We start from the raw sequence: 27,033 nt of genomic DNA, 5'->3' as shown, positions 1-27,033 counted from the left end.
ATGTTCCCCTTCCTGTGTCCATGTGTTTTCAATGTTCAGTTCCCACCTATGAGTGAGAACATGCGGTGTTTGGTTTTTTGTCCTTGCGATAGTTTGCTGAGAGCTGTGGTGTCTTTAATGCCTCTCTTGAACTTCTGTGGAAAAAAGAGAGAGAGAGAGACACAGTATGAGAGCACACAAGGCCTACAGCATTTAGCAGGCAAATGGATCTATCTAGTATATGATAATATCCAGGTTTCTTATATTTATCCTCAAAGTTAGTTTCTGTTTGTCACATGACACACTGATCTTGTTTTGAATAGTGATCTAAAATCTTTGGAGTAGATGGAAGTTTATGGAAATGCCTAAAATAGGGAAGGTGGTATGCAAACTCCTTAAGTCTGGGAAATGCTGCTTTAACATTTCCTCTTTGGTGTGTTGGGTGGGTTTTGTTGGTATCCACATTTTATAGTTGAGAAAAGTGAGGTTGACAAAGGGGAAGTACCTTGCCGTAGGTCACACAGCTTGAAGGTGGCAGAACCAGGCTGGGCAGCCAGGGATGTCTGACTCCAGAGCTTGTGCCCTGGGCTGCTCGGCTCCCAGGATAGGCCAACCCCTGCATCAGGGCTGCCCGGCAGAGCTCAAGGATGGTCTTCTCTTCCCATGCCAGGGAGGCCACAGAGAAGATGGTATCTGTGAAGCCACCAGGTTTCCAGGCATCTCTGGCTAGAGATGGGCACGTGTCAGGCCTGGGCAAGGCTGAGGCAGCCCCTCCAGGCCCTGGCATGCCACCCCACCCTCCAGGCACCAAGTCTGCAGCATCCCACCAAAGTAGTATGACCAGCCTGGAGGGAAGCGGCATCTCTGAGCGCCTTCCACAGAAGCCTTTGCACCAAGGCGGTGGGCCCCACATGGAGGTAAGTCTCCACATGGGGAGAGTAAGTTAGACACTTGGATCCTGGGGATTCAAGCTCATCATGCAGACAGGAGCGTGATGCGATGTGTTAGCGGGTGGAGGTGGAGACCTGCCTAGCTCACACAGGTGGTGGTGGTGGGAGCAGATGGACCCAGGTGTCCTGCCTCCTAGCTCCCAGCGTTTCTGTGGGACCTCATTGATCTAGACACATGGGGAAATGGGCCCAGAACCTCAGGGTCATTCCTGGGTCTTCTCAACTTTCTGCTTCTGGGTCTTTCCTTGTGCTATTCCTTCTTGGAATACTTGCTGCTCCTGTCCCTGCCAGCCACAATCCCACCTGACATGCAGGACTTAGGCCCAGTGCCACCCCCTAAACCTGTCCCTCTTCCAGAGCTCTCGTTCCTCCTCTGACAGCTTGCAACCCATTGCTTCCACTTCTCTGAGCCTGCGCATCACAGCTGGAGAGGCTAGTTCTATGCTCTCTAGAGCAGACATCGCTGCTGCAAAGTCACAGGCCACTGTGGAAATGTGACTGTCATAGAACAATGCATATATATGCATGCATATGCACTTATGCACAAACACACACACACACACACACACACACACATGCTTCTGTAGTCCTAACGAGCCCATGGTCAGGATTCTCTGCACTAGACATGAACTCAGCGAGGGTAGGCACCTGTGTTGCTCTCTTTGTGTTCTTTGTGCCATGTGTTAAACGCAGCGGGTAGGACCTGTACATATTTGATGGTTTCGTTTTTCCAATGCCTTGGGCCTGAGCATTTCCACTGTCAGATAAAACCATAGTATTCCAGGCCTAAGCCAGGAGACAGTGGAAATAAGGCTTTCTCCCTCTCCCCTTGCTAGTCCTTGTTCATGGCCTTGTCTCTCCCAAGGGCTCTGGCTGCCACCCTCAGGGAGGCAGCACTTGCTGAGGGTCCTCCTGGGGTGCAGAGTCCCTGCCAGTAGCCAGATTCTTGTGCTGAGGCCTGAGAGCCTGAGTCCCCTCACTCCTGGGCCTGGCTGTTGGGAGCTGGGCCAGCATCCCTGGGGTGTGAGCCTCTGAGAGGTGAGGCCAGGCCAGGATTTGGGAAAGGCTTCCCAGTGTGCCTTGGACACATTCCTCAGACATAAAGGGATACTGCCTCTTTCAGGAGACCTGGATGGCGTTCCCAGAGACAGACAGTGGCTTTGTGGGCTCAGAAACAAGCAGAGTTTCACCCCTCACCCAGACTCCAGAGCACCGGCTCTCCCACATCAGGTATCCTGGGATCCCGCCATTGTCCCGTCAGTGCCACATTCCTGGGACAGCCTGGGAATCACAGTGCCCGTGATGGCCCAGAATAAGAGAGGATGGTCTGTCCATTCACAGGGCCTCATTTCATCCCCCAACCATGATTTCTTGTTCCCATGTTATTGACAGAGGAAACAGAGCTTCAGAGAGGGGAGTGACTAGTCCAGCCTCAATTAGCGACAGACTGGGAAATTTCATTTTTGTTGAGCAAATGAACGGGTGAATGAATAAAAACTACAGGGAGGGCACTGTGAGGTGAACAGAAGACAAGGACAAAGGGCACTCAGGGTGGCTACATGGAACCCAAAGGGAAGGGAGAAGGCGGAGGGGACAGGGGTGAAGAGTGGAGGGATGGAGCCTCCAAAGCTGGGTGCAGGCCCTTCAGGAGGCCCACATGGCAACCCAAGGGTGCATGCAAAGGAAGGATTAGAAATCCTGTTTCTCTTTATGTATTCTACACATAAACTGAGCTTTATTATTTTGCGTATTGGATTGGCCAGTGTACGGTTTATAAAGAAGTGGGCATCTAATGTGTGTGTGTCCTTGGAAATATTGTACCACCCGAGATGCAAAGTTGCAAAGGGTGGGAGCTTATTGGGTTAGCATGTGGAGGGGCTCAGATGCCGCCGCCTGAGTGTCTCGGTCTGGGTGACCTCTGTGTGTCCCTTCCTCCACGGTCCCCCAGCACAGCAGTAACATTAGCCCAGCCCTTTGCTGCATCTGTGCCCAGGGATGGAGCTTCCTACCCCAAGGCCAGGGGTTCTCTGATCCCCAGAAGAGCCACAGAGCCGAGCACACCCCGGAGCCGAGCACAGAGGCACCTCTCCAGCCCAAGTGGGCCTCTCCAGCAGAGGGCACCCAACTTCAGCCTGGAGCGGACGTTGGCAGCCGAGATGGGTGAGTGCAAGAGTCTGGCTTGGCCAGAACTGCATGGATTGAAAAATCAAACAGAAAAACTTGCAGAACCCTTTAGGATATGACATATTAGCCAGGTTCATTGTACTGAAATTTGAAATTACAGATAAGGTGGACAAAAGGGAACAAAAGAAAAAAGAATACTCTGGAACCCATCAGTGCTGACGTTTTGGTATAGAACCCGTGAGCTGTTCTCTGTGCCAATGTAAATGTGTGTTTGTTTACGCATACTGTCATGCACTGCATAGGAACGTTTTGTTCAACGACAGACAGCATGCACGGCAGTGGTCCCATAAGATTTTCATGGAGCTGAAAATTCCTTTGGTAGTGATGTTGCAGTCATTGCAGGGCAATGTAGGGACCAGCCCCACAGGGTCGGTGGGTCTCTCCCTGTGTGCGGTGACGAGAGAGTGTAGAAATAAAGACACAAGACAAAGAGATAAAAGAAAAGGCAGCTGGGCCCGGGGGACCACTACCACCAACGCGTGGAGACCGGTAGTGGCCCCGAATGTCTGGCTTCGCTGTTATTTATTGTATACAAAGCAAAAGGGGCAGAGTAAAGAATGTGAGTCTTCTCCAATGATAGGTAAGGTCACGTGGGTCACGTGTCCACTGGACAGGGGGCCCTTCCCTGCCTGGCATCCGAGGCAGAGAGAGAGAGAAGACAAAGAGAAAGACAGCTTACGCCATTATTTCTACATATCAGAGACTTAGTACTTTCACTAATTTACTACTGCTATCTAGAACGCAGAGCCAGGTGTACAGGATGGAACATGAAGGTGGACTAAGAGCGTGACCATTGAAGCACAGCATCACAGGGAGACAGTTAGGCCTCCCGATAACTGCGGGAAAACCTGACTGGTGTCAGGCCCTCCACAAGAGGTGGAGGAGCAGAGGCTTCTCTAAACTCCCCCGGGGAAAGGGTGACTCCCTTTCCCGGTCTGCCAAGTAGTGAGTGTTATTGCTTGACACCTTTTTGCTACCGCTAGACCAAGGTCCGCCTGGCGACGGGCATCTTCCCAGATGCTGGCGTCACCACTAGACCAAGGAGCCCTCTGGTGGCCCTGTCCAGGCATAACAGAAGGCTCGCACTCCTGTCTTCTGGTCACACCTCACTATGTCCCCTCAGCTCCTATCTCTGTATGGCCTGGTTTTTCCTAGGTTATGATTATAGAGCAGGGATTATTATAATATTGGGATAAAGAGTAATTACTACCAACTAATGATTAATGATATTCATATATAATCATATCTAAGATCTATATCTGGTATGACTATTCTTGTTTTATATTTTATTATACTGGAACAGCTCGTGTCCTTGGTCTCTTGCCTCGGCACCTGGGTGGCTTGCCGCCCACAGGGCAACACTTCACTCACATGTTTGTGGTGATGCTGGTGGAAGCAAACCTACTGTGCTGCCGGTCACATGAAAGTACAGTACCGGCCGGGCGCGGCAGCTCCTGCCTGTCATCCCAGCACTTTGGGAGGCCGAGGCAGGTAGATCACCTGAGGTCAGGAGTTCAAGACCAGCCTGGCCAACATGGTGAAACCCCGTCTCTACTAAAAATACAAAAAATTAGCCAGGTGTGGTGGCAGGTGCCTATAATCCCGGCTACTCGGGAGGCTGAGGCAGGAGAATTGCTTGAACCTGGGAGGTGGAGGTTGCAGTGAGCTGCGATCGCGCCATTACACTCTAGCGTGGGCGACAGAGTGAGACTCTGTCTCAAGAAAAATAAAAGTACAGCACAGGCTGGGCATGGTGGCTCATGCCTATAATCTCAGCACTTTGGGAGGCCAAGGTGGGAGGATCACTTAAGGCCAGGATCACCTGTGGCCAACGTGACAAAACCCCATCTCTATTAAAAACACAAAAATTAGACGGGCGTGGTGGCTTACGACTGTAATCCCAGCTACTCAGGAGGCTGAGGCATGAGAATTGCTTGAACTGGGGAGGCGGAGGCAGAGGTTTCAGCGAGCCGAGATCTCACCACTGCACACCAGCCTGAGTGACAGATCAAGACTCTGTCTCAAAAAAAAAAAAAAAAAAGTACAGTATAGCACCTACAATTATGTACAGTACATAATACTTGATAACTAATGACTGTGTTACTGGATTATGTATTTACTATACTTTTTATCATTATCTTAGAGTGTATTTCTTCCACTTATTTTAAAAACGTTAACTATTAAATAGCCTCAGGTAGTCCTTCGGGAGGTATTCCAGAAGAAGGCATTGTTATCACAGATGACAGAGCTATTATTGCCCCGGAAGAACAAGATGTGGAGGTAGAAGACAGGGATATTGATGACCCTGACCCTGTACAGACCTAGGCTAATGTGTGTGTATGTCTGTGTGTGTGTGTGTGTGTGTGTCTTAGTTTCTAACAGAAAAGTTTTTAAAGTTTTTTTAAAAAAAGTTAAAAATAGAAAAAAGCTTATAAGGATATCAAGAAAGAAAATATTTTTTACTTTACAATGTATTTTTAAGTTAAATGTTATTACGAAAGAGTCAGAGGTTAAAAACCATTTAAAAGCTTATAAAGTAAAAATGTTACTTAAGTTAAACTTGATTATTGAAGAAAAACTTTTTATAAATGTTGTAAATTTAGCCTAAGTGTATGGTGTTTATAAAGTCTACAGCAGTGTACAGTCATGTCCTAGGCCTTCACATTCACTCACCACTCACTCACTGACTGAGTCACCCAGAGCAACTTCCAGTCCTGTGAGCTCCATTCATGGTAAGGACCCTTTACAGGTGTACCATTTTTAAAATCTTTTATACCATATTTTTATGGTCTCTTTTCTATGTTTAGATATACAAATACTTACCATTGTGTTACAGATACCTACAGTATTCAGCAGGCAATGTTGTAGAGGTTTGTAACCTAGAAGTAATGGGCTATTTCATCTACCTCACATATGTAGTGGGTGTGGGTAATCTATGATGTTTGTGACATGGTGAAACCGAATAACAGTGTGTTTCCGTGAACTTATACCCAATATTAAGTGATGCATGACTATACTTAAAACAGAAATGAGGCCGGGCACAGTGGCTCATGCCTGTAATCCTAACACTTTGGGAGGCTGAGGCAGGTGGATCACCTGAGGTCAGAAGCTCAAGACCAGCCTGGCGAACATGGCAAAACCCCATCTCCACTAAAAATACAAAAATTAACCAGGCATGATGGCGGGTACCTATAATCCCAGCTACTCAGGAAGCTGAGGCAGGAGAATGGCTTGAACCCGGGGGCGGAGGTTGCAGTGAGCTGAGATTGCGCCACTTCCCTTCAGCCTGGGCGAAAGAGCAAAACTCCGTTTCAAAAAAACATACAAAAAAAAACAAAAAATTAGATCATTTTATATGTGAATATTTGGCGACCTCCTTTTTTCATTAAATTGTGTTATGAACACTTTCCATGTCTGTAAAATCTATATGTGATTCAGTTTTTGACCTTTAGAAATACACATGAATTATTGAAATTAAAAAACACCGGAAAGTACTTAAATTGATGAGTTTTTACAAGGTGAACAGAGACCAAGAAACTCAACGTGATCTGAACCCCAGAACCCCATGAAGCCCCCTTCAGTCACTACCTGCTCCCCAAACGTAACCACTGTTCTGACTTCTGACACCTCAGATTAGCTTTGCCTAAAAGGTTCATCATTTTTTTTTTTTGAGACGGAGTCTCACTCTGTTGTCCAGGCTGGAGTGCAATGGTGCAATCTGTGCTCACTGCAATGCCCACCTCCCGGGTTCAAGAGATTCTCCTGCCTCAGCGTCCTGAGAAGCTGAGATTACAGGCATGCGCCACCACACCTGGCTAATTTTTGTATTTTTAGTGGAGATGGGGTTTTACCATGTTAGTCAGGCTGGTCTCGAACTCCTGACCTTGTGATCTGCCCACCTCGGCCTCCCAAAGGGCTGGGATTACAGGCATGAGCCACCACACCCAGCCAGTTCATTATTTTAAAAACATTTTTAATTAAACTTTTTTTTTGAGATGGAGTCTCACTCTGTCCCCCAGGCTGGTATGTAGTGGTGTAGTCTCAGCTCACTGCAACCTCCACCACTCAGGTTCAAGTGATTCTCCAGCCTCAGCCTCCTGAGTAGCTGGGACTACAGGTGTGCACCACTGCGTCCAGCTAATTTTTGTATTTTTAGTAGAAATGGAGTTTCACCATGTTGGCCAGGCTAGTCTCAAACTCCTGACCTCAAATGATCCGCCCACCTTAGCCTCCCAAAGTGCTGGGATTATAGGTGTGAGCCACCACGCCCAGCCTTTAATTAAACTTTTTATTTGGAGATAATTGTAGATTCACATGCAGTCATAAGAAATAATACACAGAGATCCCACGTGCCTTTACTCAGTTTCTCCCAGTGAGACTATCTTGCAAAACTGTAGTACAATGTCACAGCCAGATGTTGACATTGATGCAGTCAAGATACAGACGGTTCCATCACGACAAGGAGCCTCATGCTGCCCTTTCATAGGCACACCCACTTCCCTCCTGCCCCCAGCCTGTCCTTAACCCCTGGTAAGCACTGATCTGTTCTCCATTTCTATAATTTTACCATTTTGAGGATGTTCTATAAATAGAATCATATACTATGTAACCTTTTTGGGACTGGCTTTTCACTCAGCATAATTCTCTGGAGATTTATCTAGATTATTCTGTGTATTAATAGTTAGCTTCTTTATATATTGCGGAGTAGTATTCCAAGGGTTTCATTGCTTTTATTTTTTATTTATTTCTTTATTGTTTTTGAGACAGGGTCTTGCTCTGTCACCCAGGCTGCAGTGCAGTATCGCCATTATGGCTCACTGCAGCCTTGTCCTCCCTGGCCCAAGCGATCCTCCTGCTTCAGCCTCCCAAGTAGCTGGGACCAAAGGGGCATACCTCCACATCCAGCTAGTTTTTTTATATATATAATTTTTTTTTTTTTTTGCAAAGATGGAGTCTTTCTATATTACATAGGCTAGACTCAAACTTCTGGGCTCAACCAATCCTCCCGTCTCAGCCTCCCAGAGTGCTGGGATTACAGGCGTGAGCCACCATGTCTGGCCAGTTCATTGCTTTTAATGCAGGGGCCGGATTAGTGGTTTTTAACCTTTGGTCACCCATCCCTTTGGGAGATTCGTTAAAAGTTATTAATGCTGTCCCCAGAAACATGCATACATGGAAAGAGGTGACTATAATTTCAGAGGAGGCTCTGAAGCCAGCCCCACAACAACATGGTGAGAAGGTGATCAAGTCTTGGGGGACCCAAGTGAAGAAGTGATTAATTCTTTGCGGGGGAAGTTCCTGAAGACTTGGATGGTGTCATGGTGGATGGGAGGAGGGGTTCTGGTTAGAAACAGCGGGGCAGGCCCAGCTCAGCACCCCACACTCCCAGCAAAATCTAGATCTTCTGGTTTGGAGACCAGTGTGGGTCATTGGCCTCATCAGGAACTTCCTTCGTGACCTTGAACTAGGCACCGTCTCTTCTCTTCACTTCCCCCATCATTCCACCTGTACAAGTGTGAGCTTGGAAGTTCTCTCTGCTTAAACTCACTTTGGGTTCTCTCTCTGCCTCCCTAGCGGTTCCTGGCTCAGAGTTTGAGGGGCACAAACGGATTTCTGAACAGCTCCTTCCCAGCAAGACAATCAGCCCACCCCCAGCCCCCGCCCCTGCCGCTGCCCCTTTACCCCGTGGACCAACAGAGACCATCCCCAACTTCCTGCTCACCAGGGCAGGGCGAGAGTAAGTTAGACACTTGGATCCTGGGGATTCAAGCTCATCATACAGATGGGAGCATGATGCAATGTGTTAGCGGGTGGAGGTGGAGACCTGCCCAGCTCACACAGATGGTGGTGGTGGGAGCAGACGGACCCAGGTGTCCCGCCTCCTAGCTCCCAGCGTTTCTGTGGGACCTCATTGATCTAGACATCGAGGACCCTTCTCCAGCCAGTGGAATATGACCTAGAGATTCACCTTTCTGGTGCTGACACTTCTCCCGTCTCTCTCCATCATCTCCTTTCCAAGACAAGCCTGTCCTTTCCAGGGCTATCTTTTCTGCAATTTGCCCATTGATCGTATGGACCAAGAAGCTACTGCCTTCTGAGTTTTTCTTTTCTTTTTTTGGTTCGTGTGCATTTTTTCTACTAAGAAAGTTCCACTTCCTTGGTTGAACAGAAATGGTAAAATCGCTTGGTCAGTTCTCTCACACCACCTCTTAGTTGCTTTTGGCCAATGATCACTCACATGCCCTTGCTGGAGTGGGTGTCTGTCCCGGGAGGTGCTGGGGAGACTGCTCGGTGGTGGCCCAGCCAAGGCTTCTTTGGCTCGAACAGGCATGAGGCTGTCATGTTGCCTACATGCAAAGTTGTGTCCAGCTGCTGGCGTTTGGCTTCCTTGTCTTAGTAAGTCTACCCCTGCAGGCTCCCCTGACATCAGTGGAGGAATTAGAGGCTTGTTTGTCTAGGGTATGCCAGGCCTTGGGAATACAATGTGGACAAGACTCTATCCTAGGCCTCGTAAAGCTTACCATCTTGTAGGATGAACAGACAAAGAAACAGGCAGTGGCGCCCTCCATTGTGATAAATACCGTGATGGCAGAGGACTAAAGGACGGTGGGAGCACAGCGAAGGAGCATCTAATCCAGTTAGAGGCTTCAGGGAGGGCTTCCTGGAGGAAGTGGTATCTCAGCAGACATCAGAAGGAAGAGAGGTAGAAGAGTATCTTCAGTGGAGGGAATGGCATGTGCAAAGGTCTAAAGTTGAGAGAGTGCCCATCACCTTGGAGGAGCTAAATGGTCAGCCAGATCCTCTAGCGTGAGGGGGTGGGGTGTTGAGCAGTAAAGGAAGAGAGGGGTAGAGAGGAGAGACCTATGGGAGATCCTACAGGGCCTGAAGGCCATGGGTAAGAGGAGATGTTCACTGCATATTCCATGAGTGCACAAAGGCTGAGAGGACAGGGAAGGGGATTTTAAGCAGGGACGTAGCGTAGGCAGGTTTATGTTTTAGAGTTCTCTGGCCACCAGCAGGGTGAGAACGGAGACCAAGAGACTGCTGAGAAGGCTGCCTCATCCAGGAGAGAGATGATGGGGACTGGGTTCTCGGGGAGGGCCCCTACAGAGAGGAAGAAGGGATTCATTTAGGAAGAGGTATTTGGGAAGTTGGGCCCATGAGACTTGGTAGCTGATTAACTTCAGGGATGTTCAGGGAAGGAGAGGATCTAGAGTGACTCAGATTTCTGTCTGGCCAGTCAGGTAGATGCTGATGCCATGTGCAGAGACAGGGGAGTAAGTTTGCAGAGAAAGATGAATGTTAAGTGCCAGCTGGCACTCAGTAAGAAACTAAGGAGTTACATCAGGGAGACTGAGATACCCAAGTGGCTGACTCATGCCCCCGGCCTGGTAAGTCTCTTTTTTAGTGCCTTCTGACTGGGAGTCAGAGTTCTCCCTTGCAGGAGTGAACTGGGGGCGGGGAGATGTCACTCTCCAGTAGCCACCGCCCACCCTTGCCCTCGTGGCTTTGCCTCAGAAACACCAGCAAGCGTTTCCCTGGGGATTACCAAGGGAACCTGCTGCCCTCAGACACACACACTCAGCAGTGGGGCACAGCCAGGAAGAGGCCTCCACTCCTTCTGCCACACTCATCTGAGCGCTCATGTCTGCTGGAGGTGGCACCAGGGGACACTCACCCACGAGTCCAGGGGCCACCAGGCAAGAACAGCCCCAGTGGGAATTCCCACCCAGAAGCCAGACCAAGGAGTAGATGTGGAGCCTGCATCAGCCTGGACGGTGGCTTTGCTGAGCCTGGCTCTAATGCTGCTCCGTGGTTGAGGGGGTCTGGTGGGGAGGGGTATCTGGGCGGGATTGTCTGCTGTGGTGCCAGCAATGCCCACAAAACGAGACCCTGAAGATGCAGGTACTGATTGGAGAGAAACGCAGACAGGATTTACTCCCTCAGTGCTGGCGGCTGGAGGTTGGACCATGTTGGGGGTTTCACCAGGATTTACTACAGTCTTGCAGACAGCTTCCAGCCTCCTCTTAGCCCTCCCAGTTCAGGTGGTGCTAGGAAGCATTGAGGTGTCTCCCTGTCCATTCTCCACTCACAGCGCTTTATTCTGCTTCGTCTCAGAGCCCAGATCCACTGCAGTACTGTTTCCTGAGCACCCACAAGGTGCAGGGCCTCAGGGGTTATAAGACCGGAAGCCCGCTTCCTTCTTGTCTGCTGGCGGCTCACTGTCTGTGTGGGGAGACGGTGGACAAGCATCTTCTGCCAGGTCTGGAGAGATGGGCTTGCACGGTGGCAGGGAGAGGAGCTGGGCCTGGACAGAGAGTGAAGTTGGTATTTTATGGCAGAACTGTAGCTAGTACCCTCTGTATGCTGCATCCTCGTCTCCATCTCGAGAATTTGTCACTGGTGTTTCTGAACAGCTACTCAGACCCCATGTGTTAGGAAGGGAAAACTTCAAAGAAAGGTTCTGTTTTGTTCACTGAATGCACAGGGACATGAACTCAGAAAGGTGTCAAGTTGTGTAGCAAGAAAAGTGTTGCACAGGAAAGTTCTAGAATCATTTGACAGCAGAGATAGACCCTGTGCCTGCTGTGAAGGGACAAAGGCTGCCGCCTCCTGGCATACTCGGGTGGCTGCAGCTCTGTTCCTCATGCCTCTGTTCTTTGTTTCTGTCTCCACTCCAACCCCAGCCAGGCCATCTGTGAGCTGCAAGAAGAGGTGTCCCGGCTCCGTCTGCGGCTGGAGGACAGCCTGCACCGGCCACCCCAGGGCATCCCGACACGCCCAGCATCTGCCTTTGACCGCCCCACCCGGACCCGCGGCCGGCCAGCAGACTCCCCAGCCACCTGGGGTTCCCATTATGGCAGGTGGGTGACCTCAGAACTCCCACCTCTGTCCTGGTGGCAGCCACAGAAGATAGTCTTGGCTGGCCTCTGGCTCTCCCCAGACATATGGACGCAGGCACTGCCACATCCCACTCTCATTCATTCATTCACTGTTGAATTTGTTCACTGTGCAGTATTTGATGCACAAAGGAATATATAAACCTCTATGTTAATAATAAAGAATAGGCCAGGCGCAGTGGCTCACGCCTGTAATCCAGCACTTTGGGAGGCCGAGGTGGGCAGATCACGAGTTCAGGAGTTCGAAACCAGCCTGACCAACATGTTGAAACCCTGTCTCTACTAAAAACACAAAAATTAGCTGGGTATGGTGGCATGTGCCTGTAATCCCAGCTACTCAGGAGGCTGAGGCAGGAGAATTGCTTGAACCCAGGAGGCGGAGGTTGCAGTGAGCCGAGATTGTGCCACTGCACTCCAGCCTGGGCAACAGAGAGAGACTGTCTCAAAAAAAAAATAATAATAGTAATAAAAAAGAATAATACAATGAATATCCCTGGACCCACCACCCAACCAAAGAGTTAGAACATTGCCAGGATGCCTACCCTGTCACCCACTAATTCGGTGTTGGTTCATTTATGACAATGACATAAAATCAGCTGGCTTCTTTTGAGTCTTTCTATGGGAGGGCACTTGATGAAGGGTTTTATGAACATTTTCTCATTAATCTTTTTATAACCCTCTGAGGTAATTGCTCTTATTATCCCCACTTGACAGATGAGGAAACTGAGGGTCAGAGAGGCTCAGAGCCATTTTCTGTGAAACTGACTTCAGAGTCTGGCTTTGACTTCTATACTCTCTTCCTTCCATCGTCTTAGAAGCATTTCTCCAGGTTGAGCTTCTCACAAATCACCTTTAAAGGCCGCACAAAACCTCATCCAATGACATCATCTCTCTTTCCTTTTGCTAGTAAATCCACAGAGAGATTGCCTGGTGAGCCTAGAGGTGAAGAACAGATTATCCCTCCAGGAAGGCAGCGAGCCAGGTCTTCCTCAGTGCCTCGGGAGGTGCCCCGACTGTCCCTGAGTAAGTGACCACCTGCGAAGGCTGATTTCCAGAGGCCACAGTCTGAGCATGTTGGCTCAGTGGTCAGGGACCACAGCAACAGCATTCAAGGAAACTTGGAGAAGGGTTTTTGTGCATCTGTTTTAGGATATTATAGTGCTGTGAAGCACAGTGCACTTCTAATGTCCTGCACACCTACTGTGTGTAGGGTGTCTGTAAGGGCTTTGTAGCTGCTGTCTTGCTTAACCTCCACTGCAAGATGGTCATATTATCCACATTTCACAGATAAAGGCGCTGAAGCCCAGTGAGCGCAGGGGACGTGCTAAAGGACCAGGGCTCTGGAGTCAGTAGCCGGGATCAACCGAGCTCCCCTCCACTTGTCCTTGGCCGAATTGTTTACCTGCTCTGAGCAGTTAAAGGGACAGCTCACCTGTAGTAATAACAGTGTCCACATCGTGGGGTTGCTGTGAAGGTGTCCAGCACGCACATACAGAGCATCTAGACTAGCGCTGGGCAGGGGGCAGGGTTCTGGAAATGCCAGCTGTTACTCCTAAGGGGGAGATGGGGATTAAAACCCAGTTATCCACCCCAGAGCCTAAACTCATGGTATACCCACTCCTTGAGAAATGTGACCTCCACCCCTTGCCCCCTCTGATGCCCCACTTTTTCCACCCCAGGTTCAGAATCTGAGCTGCCCTCCCCGCCACTGTTCTCTGAGAAGAGCAAGACCACCAAGGACAGTCCACAGGCAGCTCAGGATGGAAAGAGAGGGGTGGGCAGTGCTGGATGGCCAGACAGGGTCACCTTCCGAGGCCAATACACAGGTAGGTCAGGAGGGAGGGCCGGGATGGGTGCAGCCCCTGGCGTCAAGGGGGTCTCCTCTGTTATGAGAAGCCTTTTCCATATACCCAGTGGGCCATTCAAATATCATTTTCTATCTGTTCCGTGATATGAAAACTAGCAGGGAGCATTGCCTCCATGAATCCCGGTGTACTTGTTCATTCATTCATTCATTCGTTTATTCATTCAACAAACACTTTCTGATGCCACCCTTTTGCCAGGGCCCATGCTTGGTTCGGGGAAGTCTGTTCAGCTGGTCGATCCTAAAGTTCTGATCACCTACACTTTTCCAGCTCGGAGCATACAGGGTGGACACTGAATTGGATGTGCCATTTGCGCCTGGCTTCCTTCAGGTTCTCCTTTCCAGAGGGCCCCTGTGTCTCAGAAGTAGGACCTGGCACAGAGTAAAGGCTTGAGATGACACATGGTAGCATTTCAAGTGCTTATAACATTAACACAAAAATATGGGTTGGGCGTGGTGGCTCGCACCTCTAATCCCAGCACTTTGGGAGGCCGAGGTGGGAGGATCACCTGAGATCAGTAGTAGTTCAAGACCAGCCTGGCCAGTGTGACAAAACCCCGTTTCTACTAAAAATACAAAAAAATTAGCCAGGTGTGGTGGCAGGTGCCTGTAATCCCAGCTATTTGGGAGGCTGAGGCACAAGAATCACTTGAACCCAGGAGGCAGAGGTTGCAGTGAGCCGAGATCGCGCCATTGCACTCCAGCCTGGGTGACAGTGAGACTCCGTCTCAAAAATAAATAAATAAATAAATAAATATATATATATATATATATATGGATATGGTTCTCACCTTCATGAATCTGACTGTAGCAGAGAAGATGATAACCAATAGGTAATTATAGTAAAGGCATCGTCTCTCACAGACACCTTGCAGAAGAGGGAGGGCTGCTGACCTCAGATTCTTGGGACAAGGCAAGAGGCCAGAGGCACACTCTGCTCCATGGAGCATAATGAGGGAGTCGACAGAGGCCAAGGAGTTAGAAACGAGAGTAGCAGGAACACCTCCAAGCTCACCAGACAATCTCTCTGTGGACTTACTAGCAAAAGGAAAGAGATGATATCATTGGATGAGGTTTTGTGCATCCTTTAAAGGTGATCTCGACCCTTAAAAGTGAGCTCAACCTGGAGAAATGCTTCCAACACAATGAGAGGAAGAGAGTATAGAAGTCAAAACCAAAGACTCTGAAGTCAGTCGCACAGAAAATGTCTCTGAGCCTCTCTGACCCTCAGATTCCTCATCTGTCGCATCTGGAAAATAAGAGCAATTATCTTCAGTGCCACATACACAAAGCCAGAACAGCACAGGAGGGAAATGAGATGATGAGACCTCTCCACAGTGGCTTCAGGTGTCACCCGGAAGGCCTTATTTGAAACTCAGGGGTGGGTAAGGCAGGAGGTGGTGGGGCTGGGTGAGGAGACCACAGTCCGTCCAGCTTTCTAATAACATCAAGTGCTTTCCATCTGCCAGGCACTGGGTGGAGCACGACACGGATACGGCCCCATTCAGTTCTCCCAACAAGCCTGTGAAATGGGCACTGTGTTTATCCCCATGTTACAGCCACTCAGAGCATGGGGAGAAAACACCACTGACCCCGTGCCCGAGCCATTCAGATCCAAACCAGCAAGCCGGGGTGTGGGGAATAGCATCATTTGTTCATTTCTTATTGTTGCTTTGCTTATCATTTCTTCCTGGCCTGCTTTCAAATCCTGACTTAGCCTGGGTGTGTTGGTTGCTACTGGATGTCAGCTGGTTCTAGGATCTGAGATGAAACAGAATAGGAGTCTGGAAAAAGCTTACAATAAACAGACACGAAGATGTTTGGTGACGTATATGTGTGTATGTGTGTCATACTGAAATATATACATATTTTACACATGATGCTTGTGTGCACAACGTGTGCACACATGAGAGAGAGACAGAGACTATTAAAACCATTTGGAGGAAGAGGAGATCATTATTCCAGAATCCTCCTCAATTTTACATTCATCCACAGGGCTGATACTGACAGTTCTGGTTTCTTTCCCCAGGCCGCGAATACCGTGTTCTGTCCCCTAAGGCGGTCCCAAAAGGCAATGACACAGTCTCCTGTCCCCACTGCCGGCCCATTAGGACCCAGGATGCGGGTAAGGAATGATACCTGGAAAACTGGCCCAGGCAGCTGTGGCTGCAGCTTCCTGCCCTCAGGCCAAGATCTGGCCTCAGGGCAAGATCTGACAAGATCTGGCCTGCCCTGAACTTAGCAGTGGGTTATAGGGACAGACCAGGGAAGAGGATTTTTCTGGGTGTCCTGCCAGCACATCTGTTGCTTCAGGTGCTGCTGCCTGAAGCCACCCTCCTTGATTTAAGAAGTTCCTGAAGGGTCCTGATAGGTGGTCTCCAGGCAGCAGGGGACCTGGTATCAGTGATTATGTCTTATTCTCCCCTCCATCCTCCCTTCACCTCTCATGCTTTCCCCCAAGCCCACAGGGAGGAGTGGCAGAGAGAGCAGTGGCCCGATAATCCAGGCAATGGGTTCTAGTCCCAGTTCTGCCACTGACTTGCTGTGTGACCTTAGGCCAGTTCCTTGACTTCTCTATATCTGTCACCACATCTGTAATGAAAGGATTAGAAGAGATGGTCTCTGGGACTTTTCAAGCAATAGTGATGATAATGACTAATGATAATGAGCTGCTATTTATTAAGTCCCTCTCTATAGAGAGTGTCATGTTAAGGGTTTTGCATACATTAATCCTCACAGTTCTATGAACTAAGTACTGCAGTACTATTACGTCCATTTTATAGGCAAGGACACCAAGGCTCAGAGAGATTAAGTAACTTGCCCAAGGGCACACAGCTTACAAGTGGTGGAAACAGGATTTGAACCCAGGTCTTTGTGACTCCAAAGTCCCACCTCTTCACCACTATGCTCTGCCTGTGCTAGTGTTAGAGTCCTGACAGGCCTCTCCGTTCATGCATGCATGCATTCATTCATTCATTCATCACTTACCCCTATGGGGCCCTGGGCCCTGTCCCCAAGGAACACAGAACAAAGCAGAGTGGCCAGAGCTGGGGTAGGGGAGCATGAGTGGGGCTGGGGGGTGCCTGACTCTGCCTGGGTGGGTGGGACGGCTTTCCAGAGGGAGTGGTGGTTGAGCCAAGGCCTGAAAGAGAAACAGACCAGCCCTGGAACTCACCCAGGTGTGGCACTGGGGATTTATGTGGGAAGAGAACAATGGCACCCACTCTCCTCCTGCTCCCTTTTGCCTCTACTGACCCCCCTAGTTCCCCAGGGGACTGTTCTGGGCCACTCCCACGTGGAGAATGGGTCTGTCTCACTGTGGGGGGGTCGGGGGGGGTGGGCTGCATTTGGGAGAGCCCCAGCTTAGGATCCAAGGACCACTGCTTCCCAGCTCTGAGACCTTGGTAAATTACTTGACGTCTTGGAGCCTTAATTTCCCCATCTGTAAAGTGGGGGAGTGAGGACAGTGGCTAGCCCAGTGGCTTGTTGGATTTGATAAAACAATGCGGGAAGGCCCTTAGCAGAGGACCTGGCTCGTTAAATGCTTGCTCTCACTGTCATGGTTGTTGTCAGTGTCATCACCCAGATGGAGGCAGCTTGTCCCCTCCGCAGTGGGTCCCGAGGAGAGCTCAGTGCTGCAGAAGGCCTGCGTGAGGGCTCCTGATCCGATGATTTAGATGTAATCCTCCCCTGACATCTCTTCCTCATCTTCTAGGTGGTGCTGTCACAGGGGACCCACTGGGACCGCCTCCCGCTGATACCCTTCAGTGTCCCCTGTGTGGTCGAGTTGGGTCTCCCCCAGAGGCAGATGGTCCAGGCTCAGCCACCTCTGGTAGGGACAAACACTGTTTCTTCTCTTAGCCAGACCCTCAGCTCTCCTTGACCAGGGTTATTAGACCTGGGTGAGTTTAACTGGGGCAGCTGTTCTTCCAGTCTGGGACAGAGCGACTGGGGCAGAGGATTTGTTCCCCAAAGAGAGACCTCCCCAGCGTGGAGTCTCACAGGGTAGGGCCTGTCCAGCTCTCACAGGGGAAGGGCTGGGTGGACCCTCCATCTTTGGCTGGATCTGCCAAGTGGTCAGACTCTGTCTGTCTGTGCTGTTCCCTCCCTGATAGGGGCAGAGAAGGCCACCACGAGGAGAAAAGCACCTTCAACTCCCAGCCCCAAGCAGAGGAGCAAGCAGGCGGGGTCGTCGACACGCCCGCCGCCCGGACTATGGTATCTGGCGACAGCGCCCCCAGCACCAGCCCCTCCGGCCTTTGCCTACTTCTCCTCGGTTCCCATCATGCCTTATCCACCTGCCGCTGTGTAAGAGCCTTTCATTCTGACCTTCCCAGCCTCTTTGTATAGATCACTGAATATGTTAGCATTCATACCGGTGTGGGGCAGCTGAGATGCAGTGTACTACTCCTGCGTTTTATCCCTGCGTGGGTAACATGCGGTAGGTGCCCAACACTCATATAGTCACTCAACAAAGCCGACACTCATATAGTCACTCAACAAACCCATGTACCAAGGAGAGTGCTCGGCCCTGGGACCCAGCAGTGAAGGGGACTAGCAAGAGGGCCCTGCCCTCTGGGAGCTTACACTTTGTGGAGACTGAGAATCCTAACCATCTTCCATTTTCCTTATGGATTTTCTCAGCAAGTAAGTGATGAGCACTGGGGTTTTTTTTTTTAATAGACTTTATTTTTTTAGGACAGTTTTAGATTTATAGGGAAATTGAGCAGATAGATTCCAGAGAGATTCCCACAATCCTCCTCACTCCTGCACACACAGTTTCCCCTATTATTAATATCTTATATTAATCTGGCACATTGGCCACATTAGTGAAGCAATATCCATACATTATTGGTAACTGAAGTTCTTAGTTTCTTCAGGCCGTTTTCCTCCAAAGTCCTGTCTCTATTCCAGGATCCCATCCACGATCCCTTGTGGTGTGCGATTGTCATGCCTCCTTAGGCTCCCCTCGGCTGTGACAGTTCTTCAGGCCTTCCTTGTTTTTGATGACCTGGACATCTTTGAGGAGTCCTGGTCAGGTATATTGTAGGACTTTTTGCACAGATTCTGGATGTAACATCAGTCAAGCCAGGAGAGGCAGGGCAGCCGAGACAGAAGTGGCTTGGGTTTGGAGTTGGCCAGAGCTACGGTAGAGTCCCATCTGCCCCCTAGTAGCACCGTGGCCTTGGCAAACTAACTTCCTCTCAGAGCCTCAACCTCCCTGTCTGTTAAATGGGAGAAGAGTCTCAACCATGTACTTAATCCTGTGCGTGAGGATTAAGTGTGGCACATGGCAGGAACCAAATGAGAAGTGTGTGGAGTTTGTGGTGCCGTGTGGGCACGTGCTCATTGCTGAGCAAACAGTAGCTTCGCCATCACAGAGAATGTTGCTGTTGCTCAGTGTTGTCACTAGTAGGGAGAAAAAGGAGCAAAAGTGGGTTCAACATGATAGGATTGTGCAGGGACAAAAGCCCAGTCCCCAGAAGTAGGAAACCTGTCTTCTTGTCTCAGCTGTCGGCAGCTACTTCTCTGCCCCTTCCCCTGCTGTGAAATGAGTCGATTGGGACTGGATGTCTTCAGTGGCTGTGTTGCCAGAAGCCTGGGTGTGTGGGCAGTGAGGGCCTGAGTCACTGTGAGGGCTGGTGCTTGGTGGAGCAGAGGCCCAAGGCGCCATCCAGCGCTGGTCCTCTATTCAGGGACCAGGCCTATAAATGTGCTTTTAAAAATTTTTTATGTATATGTATTTTCTGAGACAGGATCTGGCTTTGTCACCCAGGCTGGAGTGCAGTGGCACCATCTCGGCTCACTGCAACCCCCATCTCCGAGATTCAAGCTATTCCCATGCCTCCTCCTCTCAAGTAGCTGGGAATACAGGAGTGCGCCACCACACCCTGCTAATTTTTTTGGTATTTTTGGTAGAGACGGGTTTTGCCATGTTGGCCAGGCTGGTGTTGACCTCCTGGCCTCAGGTGATCTGCCCGCCTTGGCCTCCCAAAGCACTGGCATTACAAGGTGTGAGCCACCATGCCCGGTCTGTAAATTTGCTTTCTTGCTGCCCTCTCAGCTGAGTCTGAGCAAGTCGTTAAGGACTCTTCCGCTCCAGCAGAGATGAGAACCAATGCTGCATGCTCAGACCTCCAGCAGACACGGGGGAAAGCGCCTGCCAGTGTTCCAACTCATTGGTCGGGAAAGGTTTTGCCCAGAATTTGGTGACCCCACAGTAGCCATGGAGTCTTTACTTCTCCTGAGGCCCCATTTCACATTCTTCCAGGCTCAGGCCTGTGGGCAGAACTCACCAGGTTGCTGTTTCCAAGTCAGGATGGGCGGGTTATACCTATGCCTCAGTTTCCTTCTCTGCGAAATGGGTTGTGGTGAGGATTGAATGAATTAATGCATGGAAAGCCCATAGTACATAGAAGTTGGCCAATAATGATGGTGCTTCTAATGCCGCTAGAATTTGCTCTGGTGACACCCTGAAGTTTCTCCCGCTGCTGGTCAGCAGGACTGAGTGGGCCCAGTGGTTGAGACCAGTGTAGTTTGGAAAGCAGAGTGGGCCTGTGCTGCCCCCTGCTGGGCAGCCGCCCCATAGCTCCTGCAGCCGAGACTTTCCAGCCCAGAGGGACTTTTTCAGTGTTGGCCCTAGGGAGAGTTTTGGGTAACTTTCAGGCCAAGTTGGTCATCAAATTAACAGAAGGTGGGGGTGTATGAAAACCCAGCCCAGACAGTCCCTACTTTTACAATGGTTCGATTTATGATTTTTCAACTTTACAGCGGGTTTATAGGGGCATAACCCCATCGTAATTTGAGGAGCCTCTGTAGTTAGTTACACCAGACAGTCCCTAGAGGAGGGAGTGCAGGCTGCTGTCTATGGGATCCAAGAAGCCCGTTCATACAGTTCAGATTATTTCATCAGCATCTGCTGCTTGCCAATTCGCATACGTTAGATATGTGGGGAGAGATGGGCCCAGGTGTGAACCCATGGCTGCTCCTTCCAGCTGTCTGACCCTGGGTCTTAGGAGCTCACGTTTATGGAGCACTTACCGGAGCCAGGCAGTGCCAGCTTTTTACCTGAATTTTCCATCAGCTCTAAGCTGAGAGGTTGCTAACTGTGGTCGTTTTAGGTGGGAAAACAGAGGCCTTGCAAAGTGACTTAGCTTGTCCAGAGTCCCATGGCTAGCCCAGCAGAATGACTGGGATTTGGGGCAGGGCTCCAGGGCCTGAGCTGCTAAGGCCGGCGCGTTCTACTGCCTCCTGAATCACTTAGCTTCTCTGAGCTCCGCTTTGCTCATCTGTAAAATAAAGATGAAGGCACCAGCTGGTACATGGGTACCAAAGAGGGGGATGCCAGCCCTGGGCTAGGCACTGGGCTTAACTGTTGGAGGAGCTGTCAGACTGTTTTCCACAGTGGTTCCACCGTTTACATTCCCACCAGCAGTGCTGAGGGTTCCAGTTTCTCCACATCCTTGTCGACACTTGGTGCTATCTGTCCTTTTTGATGTTAGGGGGTGTGCAGTGGTTTCACTTTGCATTTCCTGATGGCTAAGGATGTGCATCTTTACATGTACGTATTGTCCATTTGAATATCTCCTTTGGAGAAATGTCTGTTTGGATCATCTGTTTCTATACACTGTATAATAATGCAAGTTAGAGAGCGGGGGCTCAGGAATGAAGCCAGAGTTTACAGCGTGCCAAGCAAGATGCCAATGAATGACTCTGCTGCGTCCGCCTAAACTTATTCCTGATTTAGGTCCATGCTTCTTTATCTCCCTCCTCCACCACACACACCCTTTATTCAACAGTGCTGAGGCCACACCCCCTCTTGCCCATTGCTGGTTTCCTTGAACCCTAAACTTAGTGGCCCTGACGGATGCCATTGTCACCTCTTAGGGAAATCCGTGCTTCCTCTCAATGGGCTTGTCAGCCCATTCCCGCAGCACTTTAAAACAACACCTCACCTTCCTGTAGGACTGGGCTAGGAAGGATGCCCTTCTACCCACTTCCCAGGACATGGGGCCAGACCCTCCCACTCCTGCAGAATCCCTATTATTATTATTATTATTATTATTATTATTATTATTATTATTAATTATTGCCTTTCTCCAGCACCCCTTGCTTGGCAAATGAAACCCGCAGATATTCTTCAATGAGGGGGTTTTACTATCAAGCCTAGGGTGATCCTGGCCTTCCCAAGATCCGGCTCCAAGAAGGTTGCCGGAGTCCATGTTTTCTTGTCCCACTGTAACCCCAGAGCCTGGCACACTGGCTGGCGTGTACTAGATGGGCAGTAAATCAGATAAACAGGTAGATTGAACTTCCTGTCCTTGAACACCTGTTCTGGGTCAGGCACTCAGGTTGTTATCGTCCTTCATCTTTCTAAGAAATCCCTGGATGTGTGCCTATTATTCCCATTTTAGAGGTAAAGAAACTGAGACCCAGAGAGTAGGAGCCAGTGGCCCAGCTGGGATTTAGAAGGGGGTTGACCCCACACACGGTGCTCCTCGGCTTGTCCCCAGCCCTCCCCATGTGTAACGAGCCCACTCACTTCTCTCCTCAGGTACTATGCGCCCGCAGGACCTACCTCAGCCCAACCAGCCACCGAGTGGCCACCCACAGCCTCTCCCCCACCAGCCCGGAGACACCGGCACTCCATCCAGCCCGACCTGGGCGACCTAGAGGAGCTCAACAAGGCCCTGAGCCGGGCCGTGCAGGCTGCCGAGAGCGTCCGCTCCACCACCAGGCAGATGAGAAGCTCGCTGTCGGCTGACCTGCGCCAGGCTCACAGCCTGCGGGGCTCCTGCCTCTTCTGACTTCACTGGGGGCCCAGAGACAGATGAGTGGGTGGGTGGGCAGGTGGCCTGCCAGGCCAGGAGTGGGCTGGAGCTGCTGAGGCCCAGAAGGCCCGCATAGTTCCTCACCAGGAGGGTCTCCCTGCAGCACAGGCCCCGCCTGCTCAGTCCCTGTGCTTTCCAAGTGGAGGGGGTGTCAGCTCGGTTACCAAGAGAAGTGACTTCCCAGGAGCACCGGTCCCCTCACAGAGGTGCCGTGAGCGAGGCCTCCTTCGGTCCAGGCAGAACCTCGAGCAGTCTTTCCTGGTCCTGCATGTGCCCAACTCCAGCTAATAATAGGTATTTTATATACAGATAGACAGATATTTTTTTAAACTGGGGAGGTTTCCTGATCTTGGGTCTTCCTTAGGGGGCCAGACAAGAAAAGAAAGGCATACGGTTTCTGGAGCAAACCTGTCCCCCACCTGTGACCAGTCACTCTGGGGCAAGCATCTCTGGGAAGGGCACAGCCGGAGACCTTTCTCCTAGTGACTGGCAGTCAGTGGGGCATTTTAGGATGTCAGGGCCCCAGGGGGACATGTGTCCACCTTCTCTATGGCAGCAGAGGCCTTTCCCTCAGACCTGCTGGGATGGAGATAAGCTACAAAGTGCCCAGGATGCCATCCACCACGGTCCCCTTCATTACCTCATGCATGGTCCCCAGCTTCTCCTAGGATCCCAGCGGCATTTATCAGTGGCCAGCTACCTGCCAGGCCCGGGCTAGGGCACGGTCTGTGGCCATGAGGCCAGGCCACCTCCCACACCCCCACCCCGTGGCAGTGCATACCTCTGCATTTCTGGAATGTGTGTGTATCAATGATGTTTGTATATTTGAGGCATTTAAAAATCTATTTTCGTTACGAGGGCAAAGAAGAATGAATGTTCATCTTAAAAAAAGAAAAGAAGACAAAAAAAATACCCAAAGCCATCCGTGTCTCTGCTGTATGTCATTAACTTTTGCCTTCAAAGTCAAGTTTATGGGGTGGTAGATTTGATGCCCAGCCAAGCCCTTTCCCAGGGGACCTGTTGAATGCTCTGCCTGCCTCCCTCTGGTGGCTTCTGTTTCTCCAGTTTTCCCCCTTTGTCTATCTCAGAACCATAAATCGTTCAACTGCAGAGGGCTTTGAGGTGGGGCTGCCTAGCCAAGTCCCTTTTGACTGAGGCCAGAGATGTAAATGAGGCACACAGCAAGTGCTGTCTACAAGAGCATGCACCTGGACTCTTTCCAGTGCTCCTTTCTTTCTTTTTTTTTCTTTTTTTTCTTTCTTTCTTTTTTTTTTTTTTTGAGACGGAGTTTCGCTCTGGTTGCCCAGGCTGGAGTACAGAGTACAGTGGTGGAATCTTGGCTCACCGCAACCTCCACCTCCCGGGTTCAAGCGATTCTCTTGCCTCAGCCTCCCGAGTAGCTGGGATTACAGGCATGTGCCACCACGTCCGGCTAATTTTGTATTTTTAGTAGAGACAGGGTTTCTCCATGTTAGTCAAGCTGATCTCGAACTCCCAACCTCAGGCGATCTGCCCCCCTCAGCCTCCCAAATTGCTGGGATTGCAGGCGTGAGCCACGGCGCCCAGCCTTCCAGTACTTTCAATAGCAAACAGCAGCTGCCATTTAGGGAGCACCTGCTAGACCCTGATCCCTGTGCTAAGCACTGGGCATGTCCTGCTTCACATAGTCCATGGGCTAGCCCTCAAGAGCCTCACTCTGCCCACCTTTTACTGATGAGGAGAGTGGGGTTCCACTGGACCATCTGCCCAAACTGGTTTGGGAGAGAGCCTGGGTTTAAACTCACAGAGGTCTGACCCAAAGTCCACACTCTTTGTTATGTGTGTTTTTTTGCTTCCGCTACCTCCATGATTCTTTTTCTCTTGACCTCTGGTTTCTTCTTCACGTGGCTTTTTCTTCCATGTTCCCCACTTCTTGTCTCCCTTGCTTCTCCCTGCCCTGCCCATCATGACTAATTTCTGTTTCATTTTTCAGCAGATCCTCCTGAGTAGGGTTGAAAATGGTGTCTCACTGAAAGTAACACTGAAATGGACAAACTTCGTGTAGGTTCTGAGCCTTCAGTTCCAGGACATTGTGGGACCCCAGAGGCTGTCCTGTCTGCTTGCCTTCTGAGGATATCAGCTCGGTGTCCCCAGCCTCTGTGCTGTGGGCACAGCAGTGGTTTGGGTGCTGAGCAAAGGATGCTGTAGTCTTGGCCCCGTGGATCTTGGCTGTTGGAACAGGAGGTACAAAGGGGAGTGGTGCCTGAGGACACGGGACTAGACTCCAGGACATCAGGGCCTCGGGCTCATGGTCCTATCACCCTGGATGGTGTACGCAGCTGCACATGTGGAATTGCTCAAACAATTCAGGCCCAACTTTTCTGCCACGGGAGGGGTGCTGCTTCCCTCACGTAACAGGAGGCTGTCAATCACAAGCACCCAGGTGGGGGTGAGGCCGGCCCTTTGTGGCTTGTGCCACTGAGTGGGCTGTGACTTGGGCTTGGCTCCACCTCAGGGCTCCACATTTGCAAGATGTCAGCTGATTTCCAGGGACCAGCTTCAACCTTAGGTGTTGTCTTCTTCTTCTGGGTCTCCCAGGTGAGCACCCTGAGGACACGCCCGTGGAGACACCCAGCCCTTCTGGCCTGGGCCCCAAGCCCTCTGCATCACCCCAGCCCTTCCCTGCCCTGCCCTGGCCCAGGCAACCGTTTCTTGCCTGGATGCCCACAGCAGCCTTCACTCGGGCCTTCCTGCCTCCAGCCTGGTCCGCCCAACATGCCTCCCCCGATGGCCATGATAATACTGGAATAAGGTCCTTGTGATTGGCACCACATGCCTGAACTCTCCCCACCCCATCCACCTTGTATTAGTCTGTTCTCACATTGCTATAAAGAACTACCTGAGACTGGGTAGTTTATGAAAAAAAAGAGGCTTAATTGACTCACAGTTCTGCAGGCTTAAGAGGAAGCATGGCTGGGAGGCCTCAGGAAACTTAACAATCATGGTGGAAGGCAAAGAGGGAGCAAGTCCCTTCTTCACAAGACAGCAGAAGAGAGAGAGCAAAGGGGGAGGTGCCACACACTTTTAAACAATGAGATCCTCTGAGAAACAGCACTCGGAGGATGGTGCTAAACCATTAGAAACCACCCCCATGATACAATCACCTCCCACCAGGACTCACCTCCAACACATGGGGCTGAAAATTCCATGTGAGATTCGGGTGGGGACACAGAGCCAAACCATATCACACCTCCACTCCTGTTTACGGTCTGCCTCAAGGTTACTCAAATGCATCCTCTCTTTTCCTTGCTTGCAGCAGAAACAGAAAAGGATTTTTTTTTTATGACTAGTTGAAGTTTTATTACAATCTTACTATTAGGAGAAAGGCCTTACAGTAGTCTCAGTTCAGCAATTCACATTTGTTTGCTTGTATTACTTTAAATGGGCACATAATGTACATATTTATGGGAAACTGTGTGATAATGTTCCCAACACAAAGAAATGGTAAATGTTTGAGGTGGTGGAAATGACCCAGATTTGATCATCACACATTGTACACAGGAACAACAGGTTGTATTATGCTCCTCATCTTTCTAGATTGGTTCAGATGCCCCTTCCAGGAAGCCTTCCGAGACTTTCGCCCTGCAGAAGAAAGCATCTTCCTACAGTGCTGGGCTCCCGTAACACTCAGTGCCTGTCATCATCCATCCTGGCATGTGTGGGGCTCTTCCCACCAGGGACAGCGTCTTATCCAGTGCCCAGCCAGGGTTGAACTCAGGGCAGCCTTCAGAATGAATGAATGAACAAATGACTAACAACCTAGCTGTTCCAAACACAGAAGCTTTGTTGATACAAGTGAGAGAAAAAGCTGAGGTACACGTGTCGGGTTGGAGGGGCAGGATGGCCCCCAAGTCTCTGTCCTGATCCAAGGCTGTGTCCTCCTAGGATTCCCCCTCCTCCTGTTTCCTCTCCTTCTCGTGCTGCTTCTCCAGTGGCTCACACTTATCCTAGAAGGCAGCGGGAAGTTGGGGTGAGGGGGAAGCAGAGACATGGGGAAAGGGTGGGAGGTCTTCCGGGGAGAGGGCAGAATGAGCTCTGGCCTGTGGAACCAGCTCAACCGTGGCTCCAACCCTGGCACTGTCATTTCCCAGCTGGCTGATCTTGGGCAAGTCATTTTCTGTCTCTGAGCCTCAGCTTCTTCACCTCTAAAATGGGAGCTCAGACCCTTAAGAACCACTGGCATTTACTGAGCACTTAGGACCCGCCGAGCCCTTATGCTGCAGCTCCTGAATTCCTCACAACCACCACTACTATGCAGATGATGTAACTGAGGCTCAGGATGGCTG

The 27,033-nt window shown here is 50.4% G+C and overlaps 1 protein-coding gene across 8 annotated transcripts in view; it reads left to right on the top strand.

Annotated features, from left to right (window-relative positions):
* AKNA (AT-hook transcription factor) overlaps window positions 1–23,630 on the top strand; it is a 63,589-nt gene extending 39,959 nt beyond the window's left edge. For 7 of the 8 annotated variants that reach the window (XM_032164954.2, XM_058445182.1, XM_058445184.1 and 4 more), the window contains 11 exons: window positions 650–896; window positions 2,053–2,159; window positions 2,878–3,089; window positions 8,688–8,850; window positions 11,801–11,977; window positions 12,921–13,036; window positions 13,693–13,839; window positions 15,907–16,002; window positions 17,593–17,709; window positions 17,993–18,185; window positions 22,432–23,630. In XM_032164954.2, coding sequence (XP_032020845.1) covers window positions 650–896; window positions 2,053–2,159; window positions 2,878–3,089; window positions 8,688–8,850; window positions 11,801–11,977; window positions 12,921–13,036; window positions 13,693–13,839; window positions 15,907–16,002; window positions 17,593–17,709; window positions 17,993–18,185; window positions 22,432–22,684 — 1,828 coding nt within the window. In that variant the 3' untranslated portion in view covers window positions 22,685–23,630. The remainder of the gene's footprint in view (window positions 1–649; window positions 897–2,052; window positions 2,160–2,877; window positions 3,090–8,687; window positions 8,851–11,800; window positions 11,978–12,920; window positions 13,037–13,692; window positions 13,840–15,906; window positions 16,003–17,592; window positions 17,710–17,992; window positions 18,186–22,431) is intronic. The other variant, XM_032164955.2, reaches the window with a different exon arrangement.
* The last annotated feature ends 3,403 nt before the right edge of the window (window positions 23,631–27,033 follow it).

The sequence above is a fragment of the Hylobates moloch genome, unplaced genomic scaffold (genome assembly GCF_009828535.3).
Source record: "Hylobates moloch isolate HMO894 unplaced genomic scaffold, HMol_V3 SCAFFOLD_10, whole genome shotgun sequence".
NCBI lineage: Eukaryota > Metazoa > Chordata > Mammalia > Primates > Hylobatidae > Hylobates > Hylobates moloch.
This window is presented reverse-complemented; position numbering and strand designations above follow the sequence as displayed.